The sequence below is a fragment of the Pestalotiopsis fici genome (genome assembly GCF_000516985.1).
Source record: "Pestalotiopsis fici W106-1 unplaced genomic scaffold PFICI_Scf_6, whole genome shotgun sequence".
NCBI lineage: Eukaryota > Fungi > Ascomycota > Sordariomycetes > Amphisphaeriales > Sporocadaceae > Pestalotiopsis > Pestalotiopsis fici.
In genome coordinates, this window is record NW_006917096.1 from 3032936 (window position 1) to 3057357 (window position 24422).

The 24422-nt window shown below is 51.8% G+C and overlaps 9 protein-coding genes across 9 annotated transcripts; 4 read left to right on the top strand and 5 right to left on the bottom strand.

Moving 5' to 3' along the window:
• Positions 1–69: 69 nt before the first annotated feature.
• PFICI_09382 (uncharacterized protein) lies at positions 70–552 on the top strand (the record flags this gene model as incomplete). The annotated part of the gene is made up of 1 exon (XM_007837963.1): positions 70–552. One exon carries the CDS (start codon positions 70–72, stop codon positions 550–552), a length of 483 nt encoding a protein of 160 aa, XP_007836154.1.
• Positions 553–1269: 717 nt separating this feature from the next.
• PFICI_09383 (uncharacterized protein) lies at positions 1270–2823 on the top strand (the record flags this gene model as incomplete). The annotated part of the gene is made up of 1 exon (XM_007837964.1): positions 1270–2823. One exon carries the CDS (start codon positions 1270–1272, stop codon positions 2821–2823), a length of 1554 nt encoding a protein of 517 aa, XP_007836155.1.
• Positions 2824–2938: 115 nt separating this feature from the next.
• Positions 2939–4990, bottom strand: PFICI_09384 (uncharacterized protein; the record flags this gene model as incomplete). Its single annotated transcript, XM_007837965.1, has 1 exon — positions 2939–4990. One exon carries the CDS (start codon positions 4988–4990, stop codon positions 2939–2941), a length of 2052 nt encoding a protein of 683 aa, XP_007836156.1.
• Positions 4991–5667: 677 nt separating this feature from the next.
• On the bottom strand, positions 5668–6834 carry PFICI_09385 (uncharacterized protein; the record flags this gene model as incomplete). Its single annotated transcript, XM_007837966.1, has 2 exons — positions 5668–6514; positions 6704–6834. The coding sequence occupies 2 exons, from the start codon at positions 6832–6834 to the stop codon at positions 5668–5670; spliced, it is 978 nt and encodes a 325-aa protein (XP_007836157.1).
• Positions 6835–8037: 1203 nt separating this feature from the next.
• On the bottom strand, positions 8038–11089 carry PFICI_09386 (uncharacterized protein; the record flags this gene model as incomplete). The annotated part of the gene is made up of 2 exons (XM_007837967.1): positions 8038–8591; positions 8644–11089. 2 exons carry the CDS (start codon positions 11087–11089, stop codon positions 8038–8040), a joined length of 3000 nt encoding a protein of 999 aa, XP_007836158.1.
• A 2605-nt stretch (positions 11090–13694) lies between these two features.
• Positions 13695–15211, top strand: PFICI_09387 (uncharacterized protein; the record flags this gene model as incomplete). The annotated part of the gene is made up of 3 exons (XM_007837968.1): positions 13695–13845; positions 14132–14328; positions 14384–15211. 3 exons carry the CDS (start codon positions 13695–13697, stop codon positions 15209–15211), a joined length of 1176 nt encoding a protein of 391 aa, XP_007836159.1.
• Positions 15212–15351: 140 nt separating this feature from the next.
• Positions 15352–16462, bottom strand: PFICI_09388 (uncharacterized protein; the record flags this gene model as incomplete). Its single annotated transcript, XM_007837969.1, has 3 exons — positions 15352–16061; positions 16130–16253; positions 16322–16462. The coding sequence occupies 3 exons, from the start codon at positions 16460–16462 to the stop codon at positions 15352–15354; spliced, it is 975 nt and encodes a 324-aa protein (XP_007836160.1).
• A 1303-nt stretch (positions 16463–17765) lies between these two features.
• Positions 17766–19682, top strand: PFICI_09389 (uncharacterized protein; the record flags this gene model as incomplete). The annotated part of the gene is made up of 1 exon (XM_007837970.1): positions 17766–19682. The coding sequence occupies one exon, from the start codon at positions 17766–17768 to the stop codon at positions 19680–19682; it is 1917 nt and encodes a 638-aa protein (XP_007836161.1).
• A 1839-nt stretch (positions 19683–21521) lies between these two features.
• Positions 21522–24037, bottom strand: PFICI_09390 (NADH-ubiquinone oxidoreductase subunit A; the record flags this gene model as incomplete). The annotated part of the gene is made up of 5 exons (XM_007837971.1): positions 21522–21639; positions 21699–23693; positions 23741–23792; positions 23846–23869; positions 23923–24037. The coding sequence occupies 5 exons, from the start codon at positions 24035–24037 to the stop codon at positions 21522–21524; spliced, it is 2304 nt and encodes a 767-aa protein (XP_007836162.1).
• Between the last annotated feature and the right edge of the window lie 385 nt (positions 24038–24422).

Genomic DNA, 24422 nt, shown 5'->3' on the forward strand with positions numbered 1-24422 from the left:
ACGCGCACATCGATTGTAGTCTTTTCCGTAGCGCATCTATTAATTTGACATTTAAAGTGTCAAATGAACATGACAACTTCAAATTCAACCACGCAAGCATCTTGCCTTTGTGGCGCCATCAAGTTCCAATACACCGGACCACCACTCGGTGTAGCCACAGAGCTATGTCACTGCGTCTCGTGCCAAAAGTGGACTGGCAGCGCCTTTACATCCAACGTGACCATTGAAAAGCCCTTGCTTCATATCATTCAGGGCGAGCCATCCCGGTACACCACGACGGGGCTCTCGGGGAACAAGATCCACTTTGTATTTTGCGGCGACTGCGGAAGCGGATTGTGGAATGAGCCCGAGGCGACGCCGCAATGGATCTGTATCAAGGCCGGCACGATTGACGATGCCTGGGTCCGGAGTCTGGGTACGGTACCGCTCCCCGGCCCACAACCTGAAGACGGAGCCAAGTCTGCAAAGCATGTCGACGTCGAGTTCTTTATCAAAGATCGCGTGGGTTATCAAGCGGCATGTCCCGGGGCAAAGCAGGAAGAAAAGATGTGAATTCAATTCGACCGTCTCGTCGTTCCTCGGGTAGGGGTAGGTCTTGTTTCATTCTAGGACTTTGATCTCCAGTCAGACTGCTGCTCTGATTCATTTACACTGACATTATGTATGTGGCAGAAACAAATATGACACAACGTGTCTCGGGACATTGCTGCATATGTGGTATTCACCAATCTGCGAGCTAAGATGCCAGCTCTTCTCGAATTGGGATTGCACCGAGGCTATGCAAGGATGCGTGATGAGTCAAATGTCCTGGAATATGATTTTACATGGTCAAGAAACACACATTTTAGGATGTAAAGTTTGTCATGGAAAGCAAAGCCTTCCAGTCCCCGGTGGTGAGGAATAAAGTACTGGCATCTAAACAAGGTTTGGCGCTACTTTCTGACGATAGATGCAAAAGTCCACTTGGTGTCCTCTCTATAGTCTTTTTTTCGCAAGCATTGACCTACTCTAGCGTCGTCGAAAAAAATGCTTCAAACTACCACCATGCGCCGGTTGACTCAGTTGGGCTGGGGCAGGCATCCACCCATAAGTGCCGGGTTGCCGTTTCCTAAAGTCTCGACTCGAGACAAGATCTTGTCCCTGACCTGTTGCGAGGTTCAAAGAAAAACGTTTAGGATCACGAGCATGTGAACTTCAACCTCATCCGCCATTTTTTGCATTACATACCGCTTACTCGGCGATTGCCCACATGGATGCTCAATCGAGACCATGGCGGATAATCAATCCTGCGACTATCTCATCTACCACGGCGCGGTCGTGAAGCCCAATTCGGACATTTCAGGGATAGGCGTCATATTGGCCTTTGTCCTGAGCGCATACGTTACCTTTATCGCAATCCTAGCCGCCTATCTGTTCGGCCTCGTCGACGAGGAGCTACTCAACGAGGTCGACCGCCGCATCTTTCAGATCCACCCGTATCGGTCCGGCACGCCCTCCTCGAGAGGTCCCCGGGGGCGGGTGTACAGATGCGTACGACATGTCATCATCATCCTTAGCGACCAGCAAATGTTTACGGGCATCGCCATCATGAGCGCCGGCTTTCGTGGCCTGCAGAGCCGGGAGATTTCCGTCTACCACTTCCAGATTGTGCTGTACCTCGCCTGGATGTCGAGCAGCGTGCATCTCTCGGCCGTGACCCTGCTCGGGTCCTACTTGCGACGGCATAGGGGTATGCTGTTCTGGCGATTTGCCGGTATGCTCGTCCTTCTGGTCATGCTGATTGTCGCCCTCGTCCCGACCATCAGCAATGATTGGGGCATTTACTGGTGGGACGGTATGCTCGACGGGAGGACGGGATGGGCGATCCCGGCGTACTGCTTCTGGGGAGAGCTATGGGGAGACGGTGTTGGACCAGATGCGCCGTTGGGCTTTGTCATCCTGGCGGTCAGTTACCTGTGGAAGATGGGTGCGCTCTTTGAGACGACTACCGGAGCGTACCGCAGCTATCTCAAGAATCCCATCGAAGACGCTATACTCGGATCCTTGACATATCCGGCAACCAAATACCGCGACAGTCAAATATCCTGGTTCTGGTTGTGGATCTTCCGTCTCGCGCTTGGAATTGCTCTTCCAACCATGGCCATCGTCGAGTGTGCGTCTTCATTTGCAGCATCTCTGTGGCTGTCTCTGACCAGTCTTCTCTACGGCACTATTCAAATATTCGTCCCGCGCGGACAAATGATCCCATTGACTGGGTCTAGTGAAAGCTCCTGGGGATTTGGACAATTGGTGCCGCTTATTCTTCTCATCCAGCCCGTGGGAGTACTATTTGAGCATCTGCACTCGCAAAACAAGAGTAATGAAAGCCAGAATGGAGACCACGCTACTGGACATGACACTATTCGAGACGCAATAGAAGCGGCGCCTGCCATCCCGGGTAGTCAAAAACCATCATTACTAGAAATACTTGTCAACAAACGCGACGAAGAGTTCCAAAAAGGTCACAGCCGACACAAGGCCATCTGGAAATTGCTCTACTCGAGCAAACTGTTTGCCATGATGGTCTACCTCGTGCAATTGGCCATCGCCGCCATTTGCGCAGTAGTCTTTTACTTTGACGCTCTCACCATTGGAAATGTGCGTTCTGACAACTGGTCATTTATACTTGTTGCCCTTGCAGCCTTCTTGGGCGCCGGACTAGTGTCTAGTATCGTCCTGGCGCCGTTGAGCGTGACTGGGCGGCGTCCTCGAAAAATGAATGGGGAACTACCGGTTGTTCGAGGGAATGAACGACTCCTTGAACTATCACATGTTCGCACTTGAGCACTGTTGCAGTAAAAAGAAGAAAAGATCGAGAATTTTGTACTAGAAAATAGCCTCTAAGTATATGTGTTCAATCGTTGCAACCATCTCATTCCGCTCATCGAGAATGACAGCCTCACTTTTGGACTTGGCACGTCGCCGTCGCAACTATGGACGAGTCAGACTCTGAAGTTGCCGTCAAAGTAACTACAGCGGAATCAGCCGCATCCTCTGAAGATGCTGCGACAGCTACCTTGGCATCGGCCGAGGCACCAAACTTGGCCGTAACAAGTTCGTTGGGTAATTGTACAGTCCATCCATCTCCTTGAACCGTCGCATTGAGGCGGTAAATATCCGAGTCAAGGTAGGACGTGACATCATCCGGGTGTCCATTCTCGCTCTCAACATAGGTTCCGTTGTTTGTCAATGAAAACGTGCACAAGAGGCCGTCGGTCGTGGCATCCTCGCCTTGTGCTGTGCCTTCATCGAGAGCTGCGCCGTGTGTGCTGGGTCCAGCTGTACCCGTGACTGAGCGTACTCCAATGGTATATGAAAGGACACCAGTTTCATCGCGGTTAATGTTGATAATGTAAAAGTGCAAATCATTCGCTTCGTCGACATACTCAAACTCGCTGCCAGACCTCGTGCCCGCATGGAACAGGGCATCCAGAAGCTGGCGATAATCACCCAAGGTGATATACGCCGCCGTGCCGTTGGGGCGGTAAAAGTCAATCAACTCGATATCCTGGGGGTTCGCATCGATAACCCAGACAAAGGGCTGCGAGTCCAGCTCCTTGGTCTTGCTGAGCATGACGCCGTGGTCGGGCTGGAACGAGTCGGCGCCCATGCGGTCGACGACCTCGACGTGGTAGTGGTCGTAGCCGCCGCCGTCGCAAAACACGTCGGTCGCGACGCTGCAGTTGGGCGACAGGTCGGCGTCCATGTTGACGCGCAGGCCAATGAGGCCGTCCTCGCCCGTCACGACGGCGCGGGCCGTCACCTCGGCCACGATGAGCCCAGAGTCCACCAGCGCCTCGCGCGAGAGGTGCAAAATCGTCGTGTTGCTAATCAGCCCCAGCTGCGCCTTGTCTCGGACCGTGTGCAGAGATCCCATGGACCCTCCCTGGAGAGCGGGAATCTGCCATCGAGAGTGAGGTCCTCCAGGCCCGTTGAAACTTCCTCGGTCCATCATGGAGAAGGGGCCCGAGTAGGCACGGCGAAGCGGTACTCCGTACGGGTTGTTGTAGTTGTCGCCGATATCGAGAAGATGGCTGAGCTCGTGAGCATATGTAGACATGCCAGAGCTTTCAGCCTGAGTCGACGATCCGTCTCCCGCATTTGGCCAGGTGTTGGATGCTGCAGCCCACGATGTCCAGTCGACATACCTCGTCTTGGACCAGTTTGTCGCATTGGCGGCCGCCTCATCGGGAGGACCAAACGCGTCGGGAACGTCCTCCTTGGTCAAGAACTTCATCTCGCCAAACTCTTGCCACGTCGACGACTCATCCTGTCCGGCGGAGAGGATAAAGACGAGCTCAAACGAGTCAGCCGTCTCGTTGCCGACATCTGCGCGCCACAGTCCCAACGCATCCGTGCGAATGTCGAGGTTGCACGTTCCCGCTTCCGGACAGCCACCAAGATTCATATCAGCCGAGATGCCGTACTGGTATGCCAGAGACGGCATCTCGTAGGCGCCAAACACGGTCAGGTCAACGCCATATCGGCCGTGCGAGTCGCCCATCCAGTATTCGTGTAGCGTGTGCCCGTTGTTCAAGTCGTTTGGCGTGTTTAGCAGATCCCGGTAGTAGGCCGGCACTTCGTCTCGCGTCAGCCCCGATACCAACGGCAGTGGATTGCCGTAAATGGTGGACTCTGCGGGCTGCGTGACGACAAAGGGCCGGTCCGAGTAGTCAATCGTCACCAGGGCAATGTTGAAGTTTCGCTCCGAGCCTTTTCGCGTGGGATCGCTCCAGTTGGTTCCCGGTGGCGAGACAAAATCTGCCCAAGTCATGTTGTCTGGGTTGACCCAGTTCTGGGGATCAATGACATCAAACGGGGTTGAAGCGAGCTTCTTGCTCAAGACAACCACCTCGGACTCTGCTACAGGTGCGGCATTGGATTTGTTGTAAAGAGTCGCGATGGCCCCAAGTGACGCCTGGAGGCGATAAGTCCAACGAGACGACCCCATGATGTCTGCGGCTATCCAGACTTCAACGACTGACTACCCAGCTAGAAATACAGCAACGTCCTTGCAACAAGCGCAGGGAGGCTGCGAGGGGTCCTCGAGGACATTTTTGTAGTCTGCGGTAAACCCGAAAATGTTTGCTTCGGGTAGCACAGATCTTAAGTGCGGCACGCCTGTGTGCAGAAAATGGTTGCCTGAACAAGACATGCCAAGACAAACTAATCTGAGGTGATCACGAGCGATGCTACCACCTACTTATAACAAGAGGGTAAGTCATGTTCAGATCAGTGAGTAGAGGCAGCGCCTCATCTCCGAGTGGACGGCTACACTCACCGATCTAGAAGCCCCCTGCCCTGTCTTTTCGACCTTCCCCTCTGGGCTGGTTCTATAAGACGGCGAACGCGGGGCGAGGCTTGGCTGCAGGGGCCGAGAACCGCCCCGGCCTTATTTGAACAACCATGTTGAGCGAGAATTTCACAATCCTTTCTTTGTTATTCATAATTCTCTGATTCATCATTCTGATAACATCTAATGTGAAGGATCTTTTCATACTCGAGGTGAATTCGGGGATATTACAGGGACCGATACTGGTAAACCCTCAGCGGCCCGCAATGAATGGTCAAGGACTCAAGGTTTGCCGACACCTTGACAGCACTATCCAGCAATTTCCTCCCATCCAACTACCTTGAAGGTCGAGTGGTCGTGGGAGCCGGAAGTGCAGACTTTTTTGCTTTCCTGCGTGATGTCCAGCCAGCGTGCTCAGAGAACACCATGTTATTACCCTCGACGCCGTCGCCTTGAACGAATGACTTGTGACGATTCAGTGGAATGTGATTGATCCGATAGTCCCAAATAGCTGCGTACATGATACGGTACGACGCAAACCCAAACACAATCCCAATGATAGCACCAGCGACAATGTCATACCAGTTATGACTATTGTCCACACTCAATGATCCACCAACCAGTGTTGCCACAAGGATAGGGACAAAGATCAGTACCAACTTCCACATGGCAGGCTGGTAGTTGGAAAAGACCTTGAGCTTGGCATTGAGATATAAAAACAGGAAAACCATGCCTGAAAACACGGTACTCGCGTGACCGCTGGGAAAGCTCTGCATGGCGTTGTCCAAGGCCGCTTTAGAAGTGGTTCTGCAGACATCTCGCGAAAACATGTAGTCCTGGTAACCAACGCCATTGAGGCCCGATGAGTCGAATAGTTCGTGGCTCAAGGCCCTGTTGATGTCCGGATTGCAGACGTCGTAAAAGAATGGACGCAGCCCTCCGACTATCCACTTGAGTGACACCTGAAAGGCAGAAGACAAGATGATAGCATAGACCACGCCCATGATCCCATTGTTGGTGTCCCAGAAGCTGGTCACTCTGATCTGAGCGAGGAGTATGATGGCAATCGGGACAAGCAAGGCCAGAATGCCAGCCAGCCACGACGAGATGTACTGAGAACGATACGGATATGCGAATTGAGGGTAGATGATCTCGCTACCATCTCTAATTGTCAGGGGGAATCTGTGAGTTAAGATGTGTCAGCTTCTTGTATGTTGCGTGGATGAAATGATGCTCTGGCGAGATGGCCATGTTCAAGAGCATCTTGTCCCTTGGTACAGAGATACGAGATGGAGTACGGAGATTGCCACAACTGGAAACTCAGAAAAGAACAGCAGACCGAAAGTAGGGGATTATAGTCCAGGCACTCACAATCGGGTAGCTGCTGGGCCGAGGCGGAACACTACCAACGCGTAAGCCCCAACCACGGCCATCGTCAAAATGTCTACGATGGTAATCTTTAGCCATTGAAGAAAAGTCGGCCGCTTTTCAACGCTGTACATTGTCGATTGCGTCATGTTGCGAGCTTGACCCTTGGTAAAAACAGCTGTAATTCTGCTTGCTGGGAATGATGACTGTTTCCAATAATGTGCAATCACTTCAGGGGCCGTAAATCAATGTTTGGGTTAAGGTTGAAAGGTATAAGAAGAAAACAGAAAGTGGGTAGACGCCGGGTGTTTCTTGTGGACATTCCCCGCCTCCAGCTTCCCGTAGTCATTGTCATTCTTTCCTCAAAGTGACACGAACTAAATAACTTTGCTGTTGCGTTACTGCCAGTCGAAGAGTCCCACCGTGGCTACCGGACAAACAATCTTCTTCACTTGGCCGTCGTTGCGCTACGGCAATGGGTAGACAAGACAGCCTGCAAACAGGTCGCGACTGCAACGAGACTGACTTGAGCAAGCTCATATATGCCTGATTAAGTGGTCAAGTCTCGGAATGGACAGGACAACATCAGCCTCTTCAGTGATCTGATACCAAATGATGTGTGCGTTTCTTCGCGTGCTCGCCTGTCACTCCGTTGATCACGATAGCCCCAGGGCCCTCTTGATGTAGTCTGCTCGGTAACAAGCATCTATGCTAATATTTGTCGTACATCAGCAATCTCTTATTCTCACATGCAACAGCAAGTCGTAAGGTCACATAGGAGGAGTCATAGTTGATGAATAAGCATAGTCGGCAATAAACAGACCTCCTTTTGGTATATATATAATGGGCCCCTTCACTCGGCAGTGTGGGGTCATCTTCCTATAAATACAGTCCGATATCATAATAGCATTGCAAGTCATAACGTTTCATGTCGTTCCTCATTTCGTGATCCCGAAAGCCAATGCCCCAGATGCAAAAGCCGTTCCAAATCAAAACCGGTCGTCCAAGCGCCTTAAGCTGGCATCAACCAAGAAGCACAGCTTTCATTCCAACCAACCAGATCCTTAACAAATGAGGCCATCTGTCATTCGATAATCTTGCTGTTCCGGGACTTTCTGTGTTCGTCCATTTTCTATCCCTCGTCCGCGTCGTTAAATGTTGAAGAAAAATGAAGTCGAAGCCAAGGACAATTTGCCTGGTTCGATAGAAATATACCTCTTCCTCCGGGTAGTTTATTACAAATAATGTATGGTCTTTTCGAATGTGTAAAAGTCATGCCAATGTTTTTGCATGAGTTGAGAGTAGGATGAAGAGAGAGGCGGGACTCAAGCCTGGTTTCATGGGCCTTGGACGATATCTCGAAGAGCCCATCGCCAGGCATCATTGTCGCGTCCGTCTGTGTTGATCCATCTCTCACACTTTTTGCGCCACCTGTCTTCTTCCTCTCGCTGGCGGCGGATGAATTCTGGCCCAACGTCGAATTCTTCTCCAACAAGCCACTCACTGCCAACATCGCTGGCACGGGCTTGGCCACCTTCGCCGCTGTTATCATGTTCCTTGTCTTCTAGGTCAGGTATATCCTTGAAAGGATCTTCTTCGTCGTCGAGAGCATTGAATCCCGCAAGAGGGTCATCATTGTTGCCAGGTGCCTCGATCCAGCGAAAGTGAACGGGGTCAAACACCATATTGCCTTCGCGTTTGATACCATTTGAAGCACCCATATTGGTGATCAAATATGGACGAGGAGTCGTCATGCTCTCCTTGTCACGAGTCATATTCGGTGACGTTGTCCCCGTCGTGGGTGTAGTGAGTGGGGCATCAAACGCGTTCAAAGCAGTCTCGTTTCCTTCCCATTTGCAAGTCTCTGGGTTGTAGGTCATGCCGTCGATGACTAAATCATGGTTAGCAAAGGATGAGCGCGGAGGAGGAAGCAGGTTGCGAACCTTTGGTATCCTTAGCAGAGCTCATGTTGGTAATCAAATGTGGCTTGAGTTGGGGAGGTTTTCTGCTCTTCTTCGACCGTATAGAGCCATGCGGAACGTGAGGATTCAAGCCCCTTGATGATAACTGAGCCACCCGCTGGGCTGCTGGAGGAGCCGCAGCTGTTGTCGGAGGTGCACGTTGGGCCAGGCTCACTTCTCTAGCTTTGCGACTGGCTGCAGTGTCTCGAGCGAAATGAGGCTGGTTGTCAACTCTGGCAGGCGAGAAAGCCGCGACAGGCGCAGGACCGCTGCGATCAGGAATGGCACTGCCATACATCTTGTTCCTGACAGTGTTGTTGCGGTCCTTGGCTGCTACAGGCTGTTTGACGAATTTGGACTCGGCGTGTGCAGAGGTCGGCAGATCATCAAAAGCATCCAGTTCAGTGCCATCGCCAAATTGCTTCACCCGGCGGGGTTTGCTCAATTGCTGCCAAGGCTCGGCGGCTACTTTCTCGACAGGACGGAGTCTGCGGGGGCTTGGTGATCTCATCGCCGATCTCGATAGGGCACGGGATAAAGGTCGAGTCTGCGGGCCGACATCCGAGTCATGCCGACGGAGCAAACGAGAAGAAGGTTTGGCAGACACATGATGCGACTGAGACGATGCAGATCCAGCGGGCAAAAAGGGCCTGCGCGCTTGAGCTGCACTTCCCTGGTACGATGGTGCGCCCTGAGTACGATCGACTGGGGTCTTTGGTCTGAAAGGCTGTGAAAATTGCGATCGATGGATCTCGGTCAGGGATGTTGGTCGTTCAAAACGCGAACTTCCAGGCCGCACCGGGGAATCGCTTGACTTGATCGCTGGGAGAGACCTTTTAAATCGGAGAAGCTGAGCGTTCGTCGTTGTCGACGACTCATTCCTAAGAGCGCCAAGTGAGGTCTTTGAACCTAGTTCTCTTCTCCTCGGTGTCGAGGGCTGGAACGAGGACGCTGAAGATGGTGTTGCAGGAGAGACTATACTAGAAGTTGAGGAGGTAGCAGAGTGGCCACCAAGTCGGGACTGCGATCTCCTGGATGGCCGGTAGGGAATCGGGCCGCCACTCTCCGATACGGTTTCAAGGGAAGATTGGGTATGCGAACGTTCATGGTGGCCTCCCGCCGGACGTGGCAGGCGTGACGGCTGCGCAGTGGACGGTTTGTTGGAGATAGTCACGGAAATCGAAGCCTTGGGTCGCGCTGGGCTGGTCTGCCGAGTCTCCTTGACTTTCACATTCCGATGTAAGCTTAATTTACCGGAACTGAAGACGTCTCCATCCTCAAAGTCGAGACCTTCTAGGTCGTCTTCTTTCTCTGCGATGGGAGTTTCGGGCATGTTCCTGGAGGACTCGATGCTTTTGCCTGCTGAAGGGGGACGTTCGGGTGATGCGCTCTGCTTTCGTAGCCTCAACCTCTCGTTGAGATCCAGAGGGCCGATTGGCAGGATCAGGCCATCCAGGGCATCGTCCTCACTTTCAGCTGTAATGGAGCTCGCTATACTTGGGCTCATTGCAGAAGCATTCGAGCTACGCGTAGAGAAAACTTCTCTGCGGGTTCCCCCAAATCTAGTTCCTAGGCTACCTTCGCCCCAATCAAAGTCGTCTTCAGTTTTTACACTGGGTGTCCTGGGAATCTCTCTTCGGCTACTAAGCTGGAGCGTCCCATGCGGCGGCAACTCGAGGTGGAGCTCAAAATCGTCTTCTTCTTCCTTCTTTCGAGGCGTGGGTGGCGTAATGAGGGAGAGAGGGTTGTAAGAAGCGGGGAGCCGGGGCGGTTGTTGGAATCTAGGAGCTTTGATAGTCTCACCACCATCCCCAAAGACATCATCATCATCATCGTTGTCCCGGAATCTATCCAACGTCGATGCCGGCGATGATGTAGGCAGAATATTCTCCTGTAGGTTTTCCTTCTTCGGAGATCTATAGATAACAGCCGACTTCATCAACTTTAAGGGACTTGTCGTCGAGGAGCCACTAACTTGACGAAGAGTTTCCGGAAATTGTGATGGATCTTGAGGCTTGATGCGGAGAGCAGTGCCGGCCTTTGGTAGCTCGATTTCATCACCCCAATCTTCGTGGATGATCTTCTTGACTTTTCTGCCCCCCAGTCTTTTTATTGTACCTCCCATCAATGCCGATGGTGGCACATTTTGCGGGATAGGAATCCCAGCGTGTTGGACGGCGAATATGGCATCCATGGTCGACTTTTCATCCTCTCCGGCTAAATGGACTTGCCTGTCCTCATCTCCAAATAACGAGTCCCTGTCTGAGCGAAATGATGTGTGGCTGTCTCGTCTTCCTGGGCGGCTTGATGCATGAGTTGTCGAGCCACTTCGAAAAGACAGATCGTCGGTGTCGATCATGAAGTCGTCGTCATCCCAGTTCTCCACCTCGTCCTCCACGATATTTCTTGGTTTGAGTTGTAAAGCCATGGTGTCTGGAAGAGACGAATGGCCGAGGGTTGATGGATTGTGCGTGTTTGAAAATTGGTGTTTGTGAACGATTGAATTCAGGTCAGAGGATTTATGTTGTGTGTTGTCGTTGTCTGTCGCGCTGTTGCTGCAATGGTCGTCATGTGAAGCGCTTGTTTGAAGCGTCACAGGTATAAATCCGGGAAAAGGCGTCGCAATGTCGTACGCCCACGAAACGACTCCCAGCAACTCAACACGGCGATTCAAGTCAGCGTCGATGGACCATGTTTACATCAATAATCCTGTCCAGGTCCGGATCGCATGCTTAGTGACCAGTCGCAAAAGAAAAGGTTGAGCGTGGGTCTCTGAGTGTCAAAACGCGCGCGCGCCGCTTTTGTACCAGTAATTGAATCCCTGCAATAACTCTTGCGATTGCAAAAGTTGCTTTCTGTGGTCGAGTTCCAAAGTATCTTCAGTCCCGCTCGTCGCAAAAGAACTGCAGGTGGAATGCAATTGATGTGGTGGTGACAAGTCGAAGGGGGTTGTCGTCGCGGCAATGAATTGTTGGGGGGTTACCGAAAATTGGTGCACGTTGTAAGAGGTGAGGCTTTCTTAGTGTAGAACAACAAAGCACAGGCTTATGGTTTAGAGGCGCGGAGGAGGATATCAAGGTTTGCTGCTAGATTTTTGGTGTTGAAGCAAGAAACAGGAAGTGTGTCGATCCAAGACAAGAGTGCTATTTCGTCAGAGAATCCTTTGCATCGAGATGGCCGGTAGTCAGGTCACAGCGGTCAGTGTGAGTGGACGTTTGTTCTATTCGTGGATCTTGCTTCTGGAAGGCTGGGGGGTCATCAAAAAATCGTAGAGGAGAGAAAAGAGCTCTTTGTGCTGAAGCGGGATGGCTGGTCGTGCACTGGCCAGTTTTCTTGGAGATCGGGGTCCTTCGTCAGCTCCTCCATTTTGAAATCCTTGTGCCTCCACAGTGGGCATCATTGCACCCACTTTGACCAGCCCACTGGAATTAGTACATACTGTTAGTGTAATGTGTGAAGGGACAGCGCTTGGCAAGCTTGGGCCAATTACGCCCCCAAATGCCCGCGAGCAAGCCTGGCTGGCCGCCCCCTCCTGATCTCTTTCCAGTGGACAATCCGGAGGCGGGCACCTGGAGAGCCAGCACTGGAGCCCTCCTGTAGGTACATCAGTAAGCACTGTAAAGTCACTGTAAGCACTGTACACTTGCAGCCTAACCACGTTGCATATGATCTGTTCCTTCTGCTGTGAACGTACTATCTGCCCCTGGGTGGCCCTGCCGCTGTGCTGCTGCCCCTCCCACCCTAGAAACAAAAAGCAAGATTTCGCCTGGCAGTTTCTCACGTGGCATGAAAACAACACGAACCAATGGGAAACGTCCCCTTTGCTGCAGTTCTCACCATTGTCGCCAACTCGACGCGGTTGGACGCGTTCAGACTTCATAACACGGACATACATTACAACAGGATGGGAGCAATAAGGACAGCAATGCTCTCCTTCCCAATGTTTCACTTCTTCCCATCCATGGAAGGAAAAGCCGGCTTGGTTTCTTCTTCCGGAGCAATCACGTTCAACGTCAGAATTGACTGATAATTACTCGTGTCAACATTCGAGGGCCACCTTTCATCTCGCTTGATTGTCATGCTAGTTCATATGACATAGGCACCATAATACGAGCGGTTGGTCAAATTTACATCTAGCCCTTCCTTCCATCCTGATGCATACGCTGGTTTCCCTGGGCTCCGAGATCTTGTGGCAACTTCAAGTGCCTGGCAGGAGAGTTCTTTCTCATGCACTTTTGCTCCGGTTGCCGTGCCACACGTTATTATGGTATTATAACAAGTTAAGTGGATAGATGATCTTCACCCTAGATCGCCTTGACTCGTGTCTATCGGCTGTCCAGAACTGCTTCAGTGCTATTCATTTTCGCTAGCTCGTCATTAGCTTGTGCTTAGGCATCTCCAAGGCGGAAGTAGGGGACTGGTGCCTTGCAGCTGCCTAGCGGCACACGAGCACCTCGGTGGTCCGTGGCAGACTTTCAGTTGTGACAACCACAAGGAACAGCCCAATTGATAATTGGATACAATTGTTTCATATTCTCGTCCAGATCTTCAAAATAAATGCTCTTCTTCTTTTTTTTAATGCTGTCGTCTAACAATCGGTTGCATCTGCTATAGCATTGTCCCTTGGTTTCATTGTTTGTTGTCGTTGCTCCCTGCAAGCTCTCTCGAGCTATGCCATAATTTCACCTTGTTCGCAATCTAGCTCCGTCATCCCCATCCGCCAAAATTACTATCGACTGACGGTTGATCACCGCAATATTAAACCCGGACTATAACCTCTCCACACCCAGGCCAATACACCATCTTACAGGACGCTGAAACAGATTTTTCATTTACTGATCCCGGAATCCGTCTAGAGAGAAAAAATTATCCTCTCTTAGGCAAAACGACCGTCCGATAATCTGAGAAGCTCTACCGCGACGGACCTTTCGGCAACGCGCACTAGCTTCTGGCCTGTCAGCCGCCTCACCTCACCTCGAACTTGCCACTTGCCTCGTCGTCTGGTTACTCACTGCGCCCCCGTTCTCGCCATAATGAATGAGCACAACCTTGTGTTGCGGTTCCCCGTTTCAGACCGGCCAGAACAGTCCTTTCTCCTTGAGGTGATTCCAACCGAAGGGTCCAAGAATGCCCTGAACCTCAAGTTGGTGGGTACTGAAGGGATCAAGCCCTATGTAGTGAAATGTGAGTGATATGTATTTTTTTTTTTCCATGTCACTTTTTTTTTTTTTTTTTATCAAGATGATGTTTCAAGCGTAAGATCGACGGCAACCTCTCCTCCGGCAAATTGAGATCCCGGCAACGTATATGTCATGCTGTTTGCTTGGTTTCCCTTCAGGCCTGTGCAAACCCTCGCGTGGGCAATCTTCCGTTTCCCGTTGTGGATCTCCCTTAGTTCCAGACCCTGAAAATGGGTGGTGCTGTCAGAAACAGAGTGGCTAACATACCCTGATTTTTGTTTCCTGAATAGTACGTCATCAGCGTATTCAAGAGTGGAAAGCCTCCGTTGGTCACTGCACCGATGACGAGTGGGAGCAGATCCTGATCGCTACCTTGATCGAGCCATCGAGCCCTCATGGCAAAGACATCGAGGTCAAGGTGGAATTAGTGGAGGGAAAGAAGCCAACTGCTAATCTGATCATTCGCAAGAATCTCTCTGGTATCACCGTAAGTGCTTATATATATTCTGTCCCTTATGATGTCATCACCTAATCTCACATAGCAACGGCTCGGATCTATTGAACTCAAGGAAAATGGAAATGAATTCGTAGATCCCTTCCAATGGTGCGTCAACGCAATCGGTGATCTTGCCAAAGTCGATAATGACTTGGCTGCCGCAACCGCGAAAGCAGCGGAATTGGAGAAGACCACCAATGAGCTCAAAGCACAATTAGAAGACCTTCTTAAAGCCAAAGACGATGACGAGCGCCAACTCCTCGAGAAGTTCCGCGATCTGCTGAACGAGAAGAAACTGAAAATACGGCAGCAGCAGCGACTACTAGCTTCAGCAGAGGTAGACCCGGAAAAGCTACAGAATGTCGGCGCCAGTCAGAATACTCTACGGAAAGCCAAGGCGTCACGAGATAGTAAACGTAAAGCTGCTGAAGAGGAGCCGGATGACGTCAGTGACGATGACTCTGATAAAATGGAAGTCGATGAACCGGTCAAAGTCAAAGACGAGTCGGATCAAGACGTGGAAGATCATGACGATCTAGAAGACCGTCAAACTACTGACGACGAGCTGGGTGAAGCAACTGCCAGTGAAACTGATGACACAGATGAAGAAGCACAGCCAGCTACTAGAACAAAGGCAAAGCATCCCATCAAAGCAGCCTCGACTGGTAGAGCGGGCAAGACCCCAGCATCCAGGAGCACTAGGTCGACGAGAACACGCAGTGAGACACCGCCCTCGGACGCACAAGATGAGGATGAGGATGAGGATGTGGCACCGCCACCATCGCGGGCTCTACCGGTCCAAGCTAGGAAGCAATCCACTCTACAAGCCCAGGCAACAAACAATGACGACACGGAAACAGATGATGAGCTATGATTAATCCTATAAGTGCAAGCACAAATTGCATGAAATTGGCATACCCAGTTTGGGAAAATAAGGTCGAGACTAGCGTAATATATTTGGATACTGACTACGGATGTTCTTTTTGATACTCCTACTCAAGTCTAACTTATCCTTTATCGACGATCATCCTTGGCAAACTTGTCGTTCCAGAAACCTCTGTAGTGCTTCTGCTTTCCAATCTCCGAAATCGTCTCAACCTCCTTGGGCGTGAGCTTGAAGCTAGGCAACTTGTTCAAGTAACCCTGAAGACGCTGCTCATTGGCACTCGTGGTGATGGCAACGATGCCTTGGTCCATAACCCAGCGGAGGGCGATATCGGCTGGGCTGACGCCGTACTTTTTGGCCAGCTCGGCATACGTGGCGTCAAGCGGGCCGGGCGAGGCCTTGGTGACGGCGCTGAGAGGGCCGTAGGATGAAACGGCGATGTTGTTCTTGCGGTGGAAGTCAACCAGATCGCCGTGCTGGAGGTACGGGTGATACTCAATCTGGTTGATAGCCGGAGGGATGCGGGCCGTCTTGAGAATGACCTCAAGGTCCTCCTGCAAAAAGTTGGACACGCCAATGGACCGGGCCTTGCCCGAGTCCTTGATGAGCTCCACCTGCCGCCAGACCTCCTGGAGCTCCTCGGGCGTATCGGCCAAGTACGGCGCGTGCACAAGGTACAAGTCCACGTAGTCGAGTTGGAGCTTGGAGAGCGACAGCTCGAACGCCTTTTGCACGTCCTGCTTCTTGGTGCCGTGGAGCTTGGTCGTCACGTACAACTGCTCACGCGGCGCACCGCCCTTCTTGATAGCGAGGCCGAGCTCCTCCTCGTTGCCGTACACTTGGAGGAATCAGTAAGGCCCTGTATTACAGCTAATGATACAGTATCTGGGGAGTAGAGCACCATACCTTCAGCTCCATCGAGGTGGTAGTAACCATTCTTGATGGCCATGGCGGTCAACTTGACAATCTCCTCATCCGGCTCGGCAGTCGGTTGGCTCTTATACCGAGCGGTTCCAAGACCGTAGGCAAACTGATTGCGGGCATGAGTACAATGGACAACATGGGGAGCAGTAAGTAGCATGCAGACGCGATACATACCATGGGAATTTGGTTGCCATCGTTGAGCTTGAGGAAAGGGATATGGGCTGCCTGCTTCGGGGTAGCACCGGAGGCATCCGGAGTGAACGAGGACGGGATGGAATTCATCTTGTCGGGGAGAATTTTAGCACGAAGGGGCATGCTGGAAAAACGGTGAAATGCAGAGTAGGAGGCGGCGTTTATAGTCTTATACTTGCGAGCGGCGGCAAATACGGCGGTTACCCGAGATGCAGCAGCTGGTCGGAGAGCAAGGGATCTTAAACTCAAATGAGTAAATTCTGTAGCAAGATGCATGAGGCCAGACTTGTTCGAGCGAGCTGGCTCGAAATTCAGTTACTACGGGGCAGTACCGGGGCGGAGACAATGGGCACTTGCCAATCGGCACATCGGACGGGATGAAATCAATGATCAGCTCTTGGGGTGTGTGTGGTGTAGTGTAGTGTAGTGGAATCTACACTACAGCAGATACCCGCCGAATGGAGTACCCATCGACTGCAGGGTCTCTAGATAAAATCAGTGTCCAATTGCGCCATGTCTCTTGCGTATGATGGATATACTCTCGCGATATACCCCACCAAACTAAGGAAATGACTCAGGTGTGTTTGGACTTTGGGCCGTCGGCTCGGTGACGATACTCCGTACTCGGATACGAGAGTGATTATACAATAAAGGGATGGCTATCTGTCATCGTATACTGCTCATATAAGCTCACCTACAAAACATTCTCCCGATGATCCAAGCTATACGTGCAGGTCTGTACTACCCAAAGCGCTCAATAGATGAGGAGCGTCTGCATATGGTGCATAGTCCTATCTGTGAATGCACAAAGTATATCATGGCGGGGTAATGTTCTGCATGACGTTGCATGTACATGGAGTACATTTTCGGCGATAATGGCATAGCTTCGATTCAGCTCGGTCTGGTCTGAAACTTTGCGATATGGGGAATCGGGAATATACTGAAAACTGCTGTTGAAGAAAAAGAACCACGATGGCTTCAGCCCGCCCTCTTGTGATCTACATACATCTCTTCTATCCATCTTGAACAAAGATTGATAAGATTCCAAAGGTGGACCTGGGCCGCCGGCTATCCGGGGTACAGTAGCTTCCCGAGAGTGGGAGCTCCAGCTCCCTTGTACCGCTATCAATCGCCACCATGACTTTGGTTGGTGATGTGATGCGGACGTTTTTGCGCATCCCGAGGCGCCATCTTAGGAATCTTTTTTTCTCGGACGACATTTCCCAGAATAATAGTCGCCGTCCAGCGCCCAAATACAAATGGTTTACCTCTTGATATGATCATTTAGCACATTTGACGGATTTAAAGAAGCGAGCTTTCTTTTTCTCCTCTCAACCAAAAACCACACCATATGCTATCTCGTCAACTACTGCGGCGAGGTCCCCCACTACAGATTCACTTACGAGCTTGTAGACGCCTGTCCCAGATGGCTGCGCAAACGTCCTCGGCCCCGGCCAATGGGCATGCTGCATCGTCACCCGGCAGGCCCATCAACGATATCCCCAAGACCTGGAACTTTACCTCCAAGCTGCCACCCGACTCCGAATACCCAACGCCGGCCGACTCGCACAAGACTCCCCGCGACCAGATTGGCCCCAGGCAAGTCCGCGATGCCATCTACACCTGGGTGCGCCCCGAGGGTGCCACGAACCCCGAGCTCCTCTCCGTCTCACCTGCAGCACTGAAAGACCTCGGCATCGACGCAGAAACAGCGCGCAGTGATCCGGACTTTCTCAACACCGTCGTGGGCAACAAGATCCAGGGCTGGGACGAGGAAAAGGGCGAGGGCGGATATCCCTGGGCGCAACTATACGGCGGCTTCCAGTTTGGTCAGTGGGCAGGCCAGCTAGGAGATGGGCGGGCAATCAGTCTGTTCGAGACCACCAACACCGAAGGCACGCGATACGAGCTGCAGCTCAAGGGCGCAGGTTTGACGCCCTACTCGCGCTTTGCAGACGGCAAGGCAGTGCTACGCAGCAGTATTCGCGAGTTTGTCGTCTCCGAGGCCCTGCACGCTCTGGGTATTCCCAGCACGCGCGCGCTCAGCCTGGTGCTCACCCCGGACGTGCGCGTGCGACGCGAGACCCTGGAACCTGGCGCCATTGTCTGCCGATTCGCGCAGAGCTGGTTGCGACTAGGCAACTTTGATATTCTGCGCGCCCGAGGCGAGCGTGACACAGTGCGCAAGCTTGCGACCTATATTGCCGAAGATGTATTCGGGGGCTGGGAGAATCTGCCCGCGAGGTTGGAAGACCCGGCTAGCGCCACCACATCCCCGGAGCCGTCACGGGGTGTCCCAAAAGACGACATTCAGGGACCCGACGACTATGCCGAGAATCGCTTTACACGGTTGTATCGAGAAATCGTGCGCCGCAACGCGCTGACGGTCGCAAAGTGGCAGGCCTATGGCTTTATGAATGGCGTCCTGAACACGGACAATACTTCAATCTTTGGCTTGTCGATAGACTTTGGCCCCTTTGCATTCATGGATAACTTTGATCCTGCGTACACGCCCAATCACGACGACTATATGCTGCGGTATAGCTACCGCAACCAGCCGTCAATCATTTGGTGGAATCTCGTGCGGCTGGGCGAGTCTCTTGGAGAGCTCATTGGGGCTGGTCCCAAAGTTGACGATGCTACATTTGTCGAAAAGGGCATCGAAGAGGAGTTGGTAGAAGAGCTCACGCAAAGGGCTGAAAAGGTCATTATGCAGGTTGGCGAGGAATTTAAGCACGTCTTTCTGCAAGAGTACAAGCGCCTCATGACCGCTCGTCTCGGCCTGAAGAACTTCAAAGAAAGCGATTTCGACGTGCTATTCTCCTCGCTCCTGGACACGATGGAGGCACTAGAGCTAGACTTCAACCTGTTCTTCAGACGGCTGAGCGGTCTCAAGGTTGCACACTTGGATACACAGGAGAGCAGAGAGGTCAAGGCTGGCGTCTTCTTTTACAAGGACGGCGCGGGCGTGTCAGCGCCCAGCGAGGAGGAAGGCCGGAAACGCGTCGGAGAGTGGCTGGGCAAGTGGCGGGAACGTGCCATTGAGGACTGGGGCGAGTCGGACGCTGCAGACGAGGAGCGAAGGGCGGCCATGAAAAAGGTCAACCCAAGCTTCATCGCCCGCGGTTGGATCTTGGACGAAGTGATCAAGAGGGTAGAAAAGGATGGCGAACGGGAAGTCCTCGATCGCATCATGTGGATAGCGCAGCATCCTTTCGAAGATAGCTGGGCTGGCAAGACTCTTGACGGAGTGGATTACAAAGGTGATAAAGAGGAGGAGACGAGATGGATTACTGAAGTCCCCAAGGCAAAGAGAGCACTTCAATGTAGCTGTAGTTCATAGGTATTGTGAAACTCTCCCGGCGGCTTTCAGAATCAAAGCATCAAATCATCATAATAATTTTTTTTTTTTTGTAGCTGTGTTGATTGCGTCGTATTGCAGGAGTCTAATTTGTGTCTTTGCTTTAATCTCACTTCACACAGACTGGTGAGTAATTGAATTATACAATACCAACCAACACTTAGCAAGAAGCGCCTTTCTCGCGAGGTGAGGAGAAGAGATGTGAGTGAGTGATGCTTGGGTGTGGTACGCTTGCTTGTGTAAAACCGATTTGGAGAAAATTCACTATAATTACACCCGCGCAAAGGTGACCGAAGATCGGTCGATGTGGTAGAAGCGGTAACGCATAACATTACCTTTGAAATACATATGTAATTATACTGTTTTAACAAGGCTAACATATTATTATTCTCCAATCATCTGGCTTTGCTATAGTGCAACAGATTGTATAAGAGGCGTCCAAATGCGTTTCTGAGATAAAGCTGATGCAGAGGTGTTCGCACCGAGGTGTCGCCCGACTGACTTTTCACTGCAATTTTAACCCACGCAAAGAAGACAGAAAATAAATCGATCTCGTAGAGGTGGTAGCACATGACATCACCCATCAAATGCATATGCAGTCATACTGGCCCAATAAGGCCAGTAAGATATCATTCTCCAATCACTTGGCTTTGCTATTTCCCGCAGCTTCCCACTGCAGTGTAAGGTAGCAACATTAGCTCACTTTCACTGCAATTTTAACCCTCACGAGGGACATAACTGAAGAGTATCGCCAGTCCATATTAAACTATTGCATTCGGCCACGCTGCGCCTCTGGTCCCATTAGTAGTATAACATGAGTCTATTGAAGCAATGCGTAGTCATAGGGTGTTACCAATTATCCTGCTGCTTACTTCCTACCTGACGCCTGAACATTTTCCAGAAGATCTAAATGGTCGATCTTTAGCGCCGGGCCTGCCATAGCAGGACAAAACAGCCTTCTTCTAGATTTAGTGACCATATCCATGGTGCAGAGGTAAGTGTAATGTATATTTCTCACCTGGGCCGATGTGTGAAGGGGGAACTGAAGACGAGATGATCGAGGAAGCATTGAAAGTTGTCTGAGTTGATGTCTAGTCTACAAAAGAGAGGTGCTGAAGAGCGAACTACATACCCACGCAGGTGATCTGCGGTGGGTACTGACTACGTCAGTACGATAATATTATAGTCCAGATGGAGGGGAACTCTATGTTGAGCAGAAGTTCTTTTTTGGGATTGTCCAGCTCAATGAGCTCACATTGAATGGTGGTTGAAGCAACAAGTCAAGCCTTAGCGATGTGATCTTCAACGGGGCAGCACGAATACTGGGAAAGGTAGTTGCCCTTACGAGTACTTCGAGGATTTCAGTCTCGTACATCACTACAGTTTGTCGGTGGCGACAGGAAGGCTACTAGCTGTTCAAGACGAGGAAATATCAATGGAAACTTACAAGTCGCACACTACTCGTCAGGTAATTCTAACATCGAGGGCCAAGTTCGTTGGGATTTCAAATGGTATAAGCACTTCTTAAAAATTGAGGGATGATTGGAACCATGAATTCATACGTTTTGATCCATGAGCAATCGATCAGACTATTATTTAATGGTCATAATGTTTAATTTTGTTCACTTCACCGGAGCCGACCAAGGCTAGACTTTTTTATGTACTTTCTCATTCTCTACTTCGCCGTTACCATCCTATATGTACAGTACATACAAATGCGAGTGTAGCCTTTGACAAACAAAGGAAAAGCAAAAAGCAGGCTCCGCATCGCATGTGGTATTTCTCTTTTCATCCGCTGTCCTCTCTATACCGTATCACCCCTCATGCACCGTAAGCGACCTGACCCATGGGCTTGTCCTCAGTCATACCCGGTGCCATCAAATCTGTCTTGGGGTTGCCCGTTGCCTTTGCAATCGAACATCTTGCCATTGTTGGCGAGCTTATGTAAATGTTAGCACCAGTCCACAATGGCACCGATTCGGGTGGGGGTCCACTAACCTTCTAGAGATAACATCTGTGAAATAGAAATCTTCAATAACCTTCTTCAGGGGTTCACCGCTGGGCTTTGAGCCCTTGTTCTGGTCAACCAACTGCACCTTGCTAAGCTGCTTCAGCGAAGTGGGTTCGACAACGTCGTAGACTGTAAGTGCCGGGCTGATCTCTGCGGCTCTGTCCCGGACCATGGCAACGTCATCGTAGGGCAGAGGAACGCCAAGGAACTCTGAAGCAGCGCGGATGATCTTCCAGTCAGTCCGGGCGGCACCGGGTAATGATGTAGCAGCACGGGTCATCTGAACACGTCCCTCGGTGTTGACATAGGTTCCGGCCTTCTCGGTGTATGCGGCACCGGGCAGAACGACATCAGCAATTTGGGCGCCCTTGTCACCGTGGTGACCCTGGTAGACAACGAAGGCATCCTTGGGGATATCGGCCTCGTTGAACTCGTCGGCACCGAGCAGCCAGACGAACTTGGGCTTGGTCTCAGCAACAGCGGCAGAGGGAGGAACGAAGCCAACCTCAAAGGCACCAGCGCGGGAAGCCTCTCTCTGGAGAACATTGTATCCGTTGTGCTCGGGGGTCAGGAAGTTTGCAGCGTTCTTGTCGACGAAACCACCAATGAGCTCGTAGAAAGCCTTGGCGTCAGGGTGGTCAGTAACACCGGAACCAACAATAATCATGGGCTTCTTGGCTGCCTGGAGCTTCTTGCCGAAGGGGCCGGCGAGAGCCTTCTTGAGGGCAGCGAAATCAGTACCAAGGTGCTCGACTTCGAAGGTCGAGTCGAACTGCTCACCAACGACGCCAATCTCGAGGTCAGATCGGAGCCATTGCTTGCGAATACGGGCGTTCAGACCGGCAGCCTCGTGGCGGGGGTTAGTGCCAACCAGGAGCAGGGCATCAACGTCCTCAACGCCCCAGATGAGGGAGTTGAAAAGGTAGTTGGAACGAACATCAACACCGTGAGGAACGGGACCGTTGCCAGCAGGTACATCAATGGTTACGTTCTCGGAGCCCAGCTTGTTGGCCAGTTCCTTCATGACGACCAGAGACTCAACGTCGGTCAAAGCACCAGCGATAGCCTTGAACTCGTTCTCACCGGGCTGCAGAGCACGGTAAGCGACGGAGATGTCGGTCAAGGCCTGCTCCCACGAAGCGGGCTCAAACTTGCCGTCACGTCGAACCAAGGGCATGGTCAGTCTCTGGGTCTTGAGACCATCGCAGGCGAATCGGGTCTTGTCGTTGATCCACTCCTCGTTGACGTCGTCGTTCAATCGGGGAATAACGCGCATAACCTCGAGACCTCGGGAGTCCACGCGAATGGCGGAACCCAGACCATCGTGGACGTCAATGGACTCGGTCTTCTTCAACTCCCAAGGTCTGGCACGAAATGCGTAAGGCTTCGAAGTAAGGGCACCAACAGGGCACAGATCGATGACGTTTCCGGACATCTCAGAGTCGAGGTTCTTCTCGAGGTAGGTACCAATTTGAATGTCGTTTCCACGGCCGAAAGAACCCATCTCGGGAGCACCAGCAACGTCGTTTGCGAATCGGATACATCTCGTGCAGTGGATACATCTGTTCATGGATGTCTTGATGAGAGGTCCAATGTTCTTGTCCTCCACGGCACGCTTGCCACCAACCTCGTGGAATCGTCCTCTGTCGCCACCGTATCGCATCGACTGGTCCTGAAGATCACACTCACCACCCTGGTCGCAGATAGGGCAGTCGAGGGGGTGATTTGCTAATAAGAACTCCATCACACCCTCGCGGGCCTTGTGGGTGAGCGGAGAGTTGGTCTTGACGACCATACCGGGCTGTACGGGCCATGCGCAAGATGCTACGGGCTTGGGTGCTCTCTCAACCTCGACCAGGCACATACGGCAGTTTCCCGCAATCATTAGTTTCCTGAGCCATTTGTCAGCGCGCTTGTTCGTGATCGTGTCGAAGTCGGAAGAGTGCGGGATCGTACTCATGGTAACAGTATCTACACGCAACCTATTAGCTTCTATTTCGAGTCAATGCAACTACGAGTGATGAAATACCTAGGGACGGTTGATCCGGCCTTCTCGCAAGCCTGAATCAAGGCGGAACCAGCTGTATCTCGGTCAGCCACACCATCACGCCCGGAGGTCGCCACGTCGTCCTACCTTCAATCGAGACCTTCTTTCCATCTACAGAAATCGTCAGCCATCATCACACCGCGAGATCCCAAGTGTTGACGAACCAATGGTCAGCTCGACCTCGGCGGGTCGCTGAGCAGTCGCGGAAAAGGCTCTCGTGGCATTGGCGGCATGCCTGCTGGACCGCCAAGCCGAACGAGCCAGAGAGTGTCGCAGCATCGTGTCGTCCCGACGGAATTAGACGATGTAGAGGGGAGAAAGGGCAGCAACGAAGGCTGTGGCGGCCGATTGAGAGCTCTTGCAGAGTGTTGACGTCTCTCTTTCAACGGCAAGAAAGTGCTGGGTTCGGGAATAGTAGTGGCCGCCTCCAATTGGCGATTATGATCAAAACGGATCTGATTGGTCGAGTGGGGGTTCCACTCCCTCGACCTCACGTCTTTGACTCCGTTAGAGACTGGGTTTGCACAGTTTTAAGGTGTAGGCATGCACAGCTGTAGTCTATTTGAATGTTTCTAGCATGGAAAGCCGTTTGCACGTTTCTGAGGCGATTTTCTATTGCATTTCTATGACGCGGAAGACATGGCCGATACGTTGCGATTCTGGT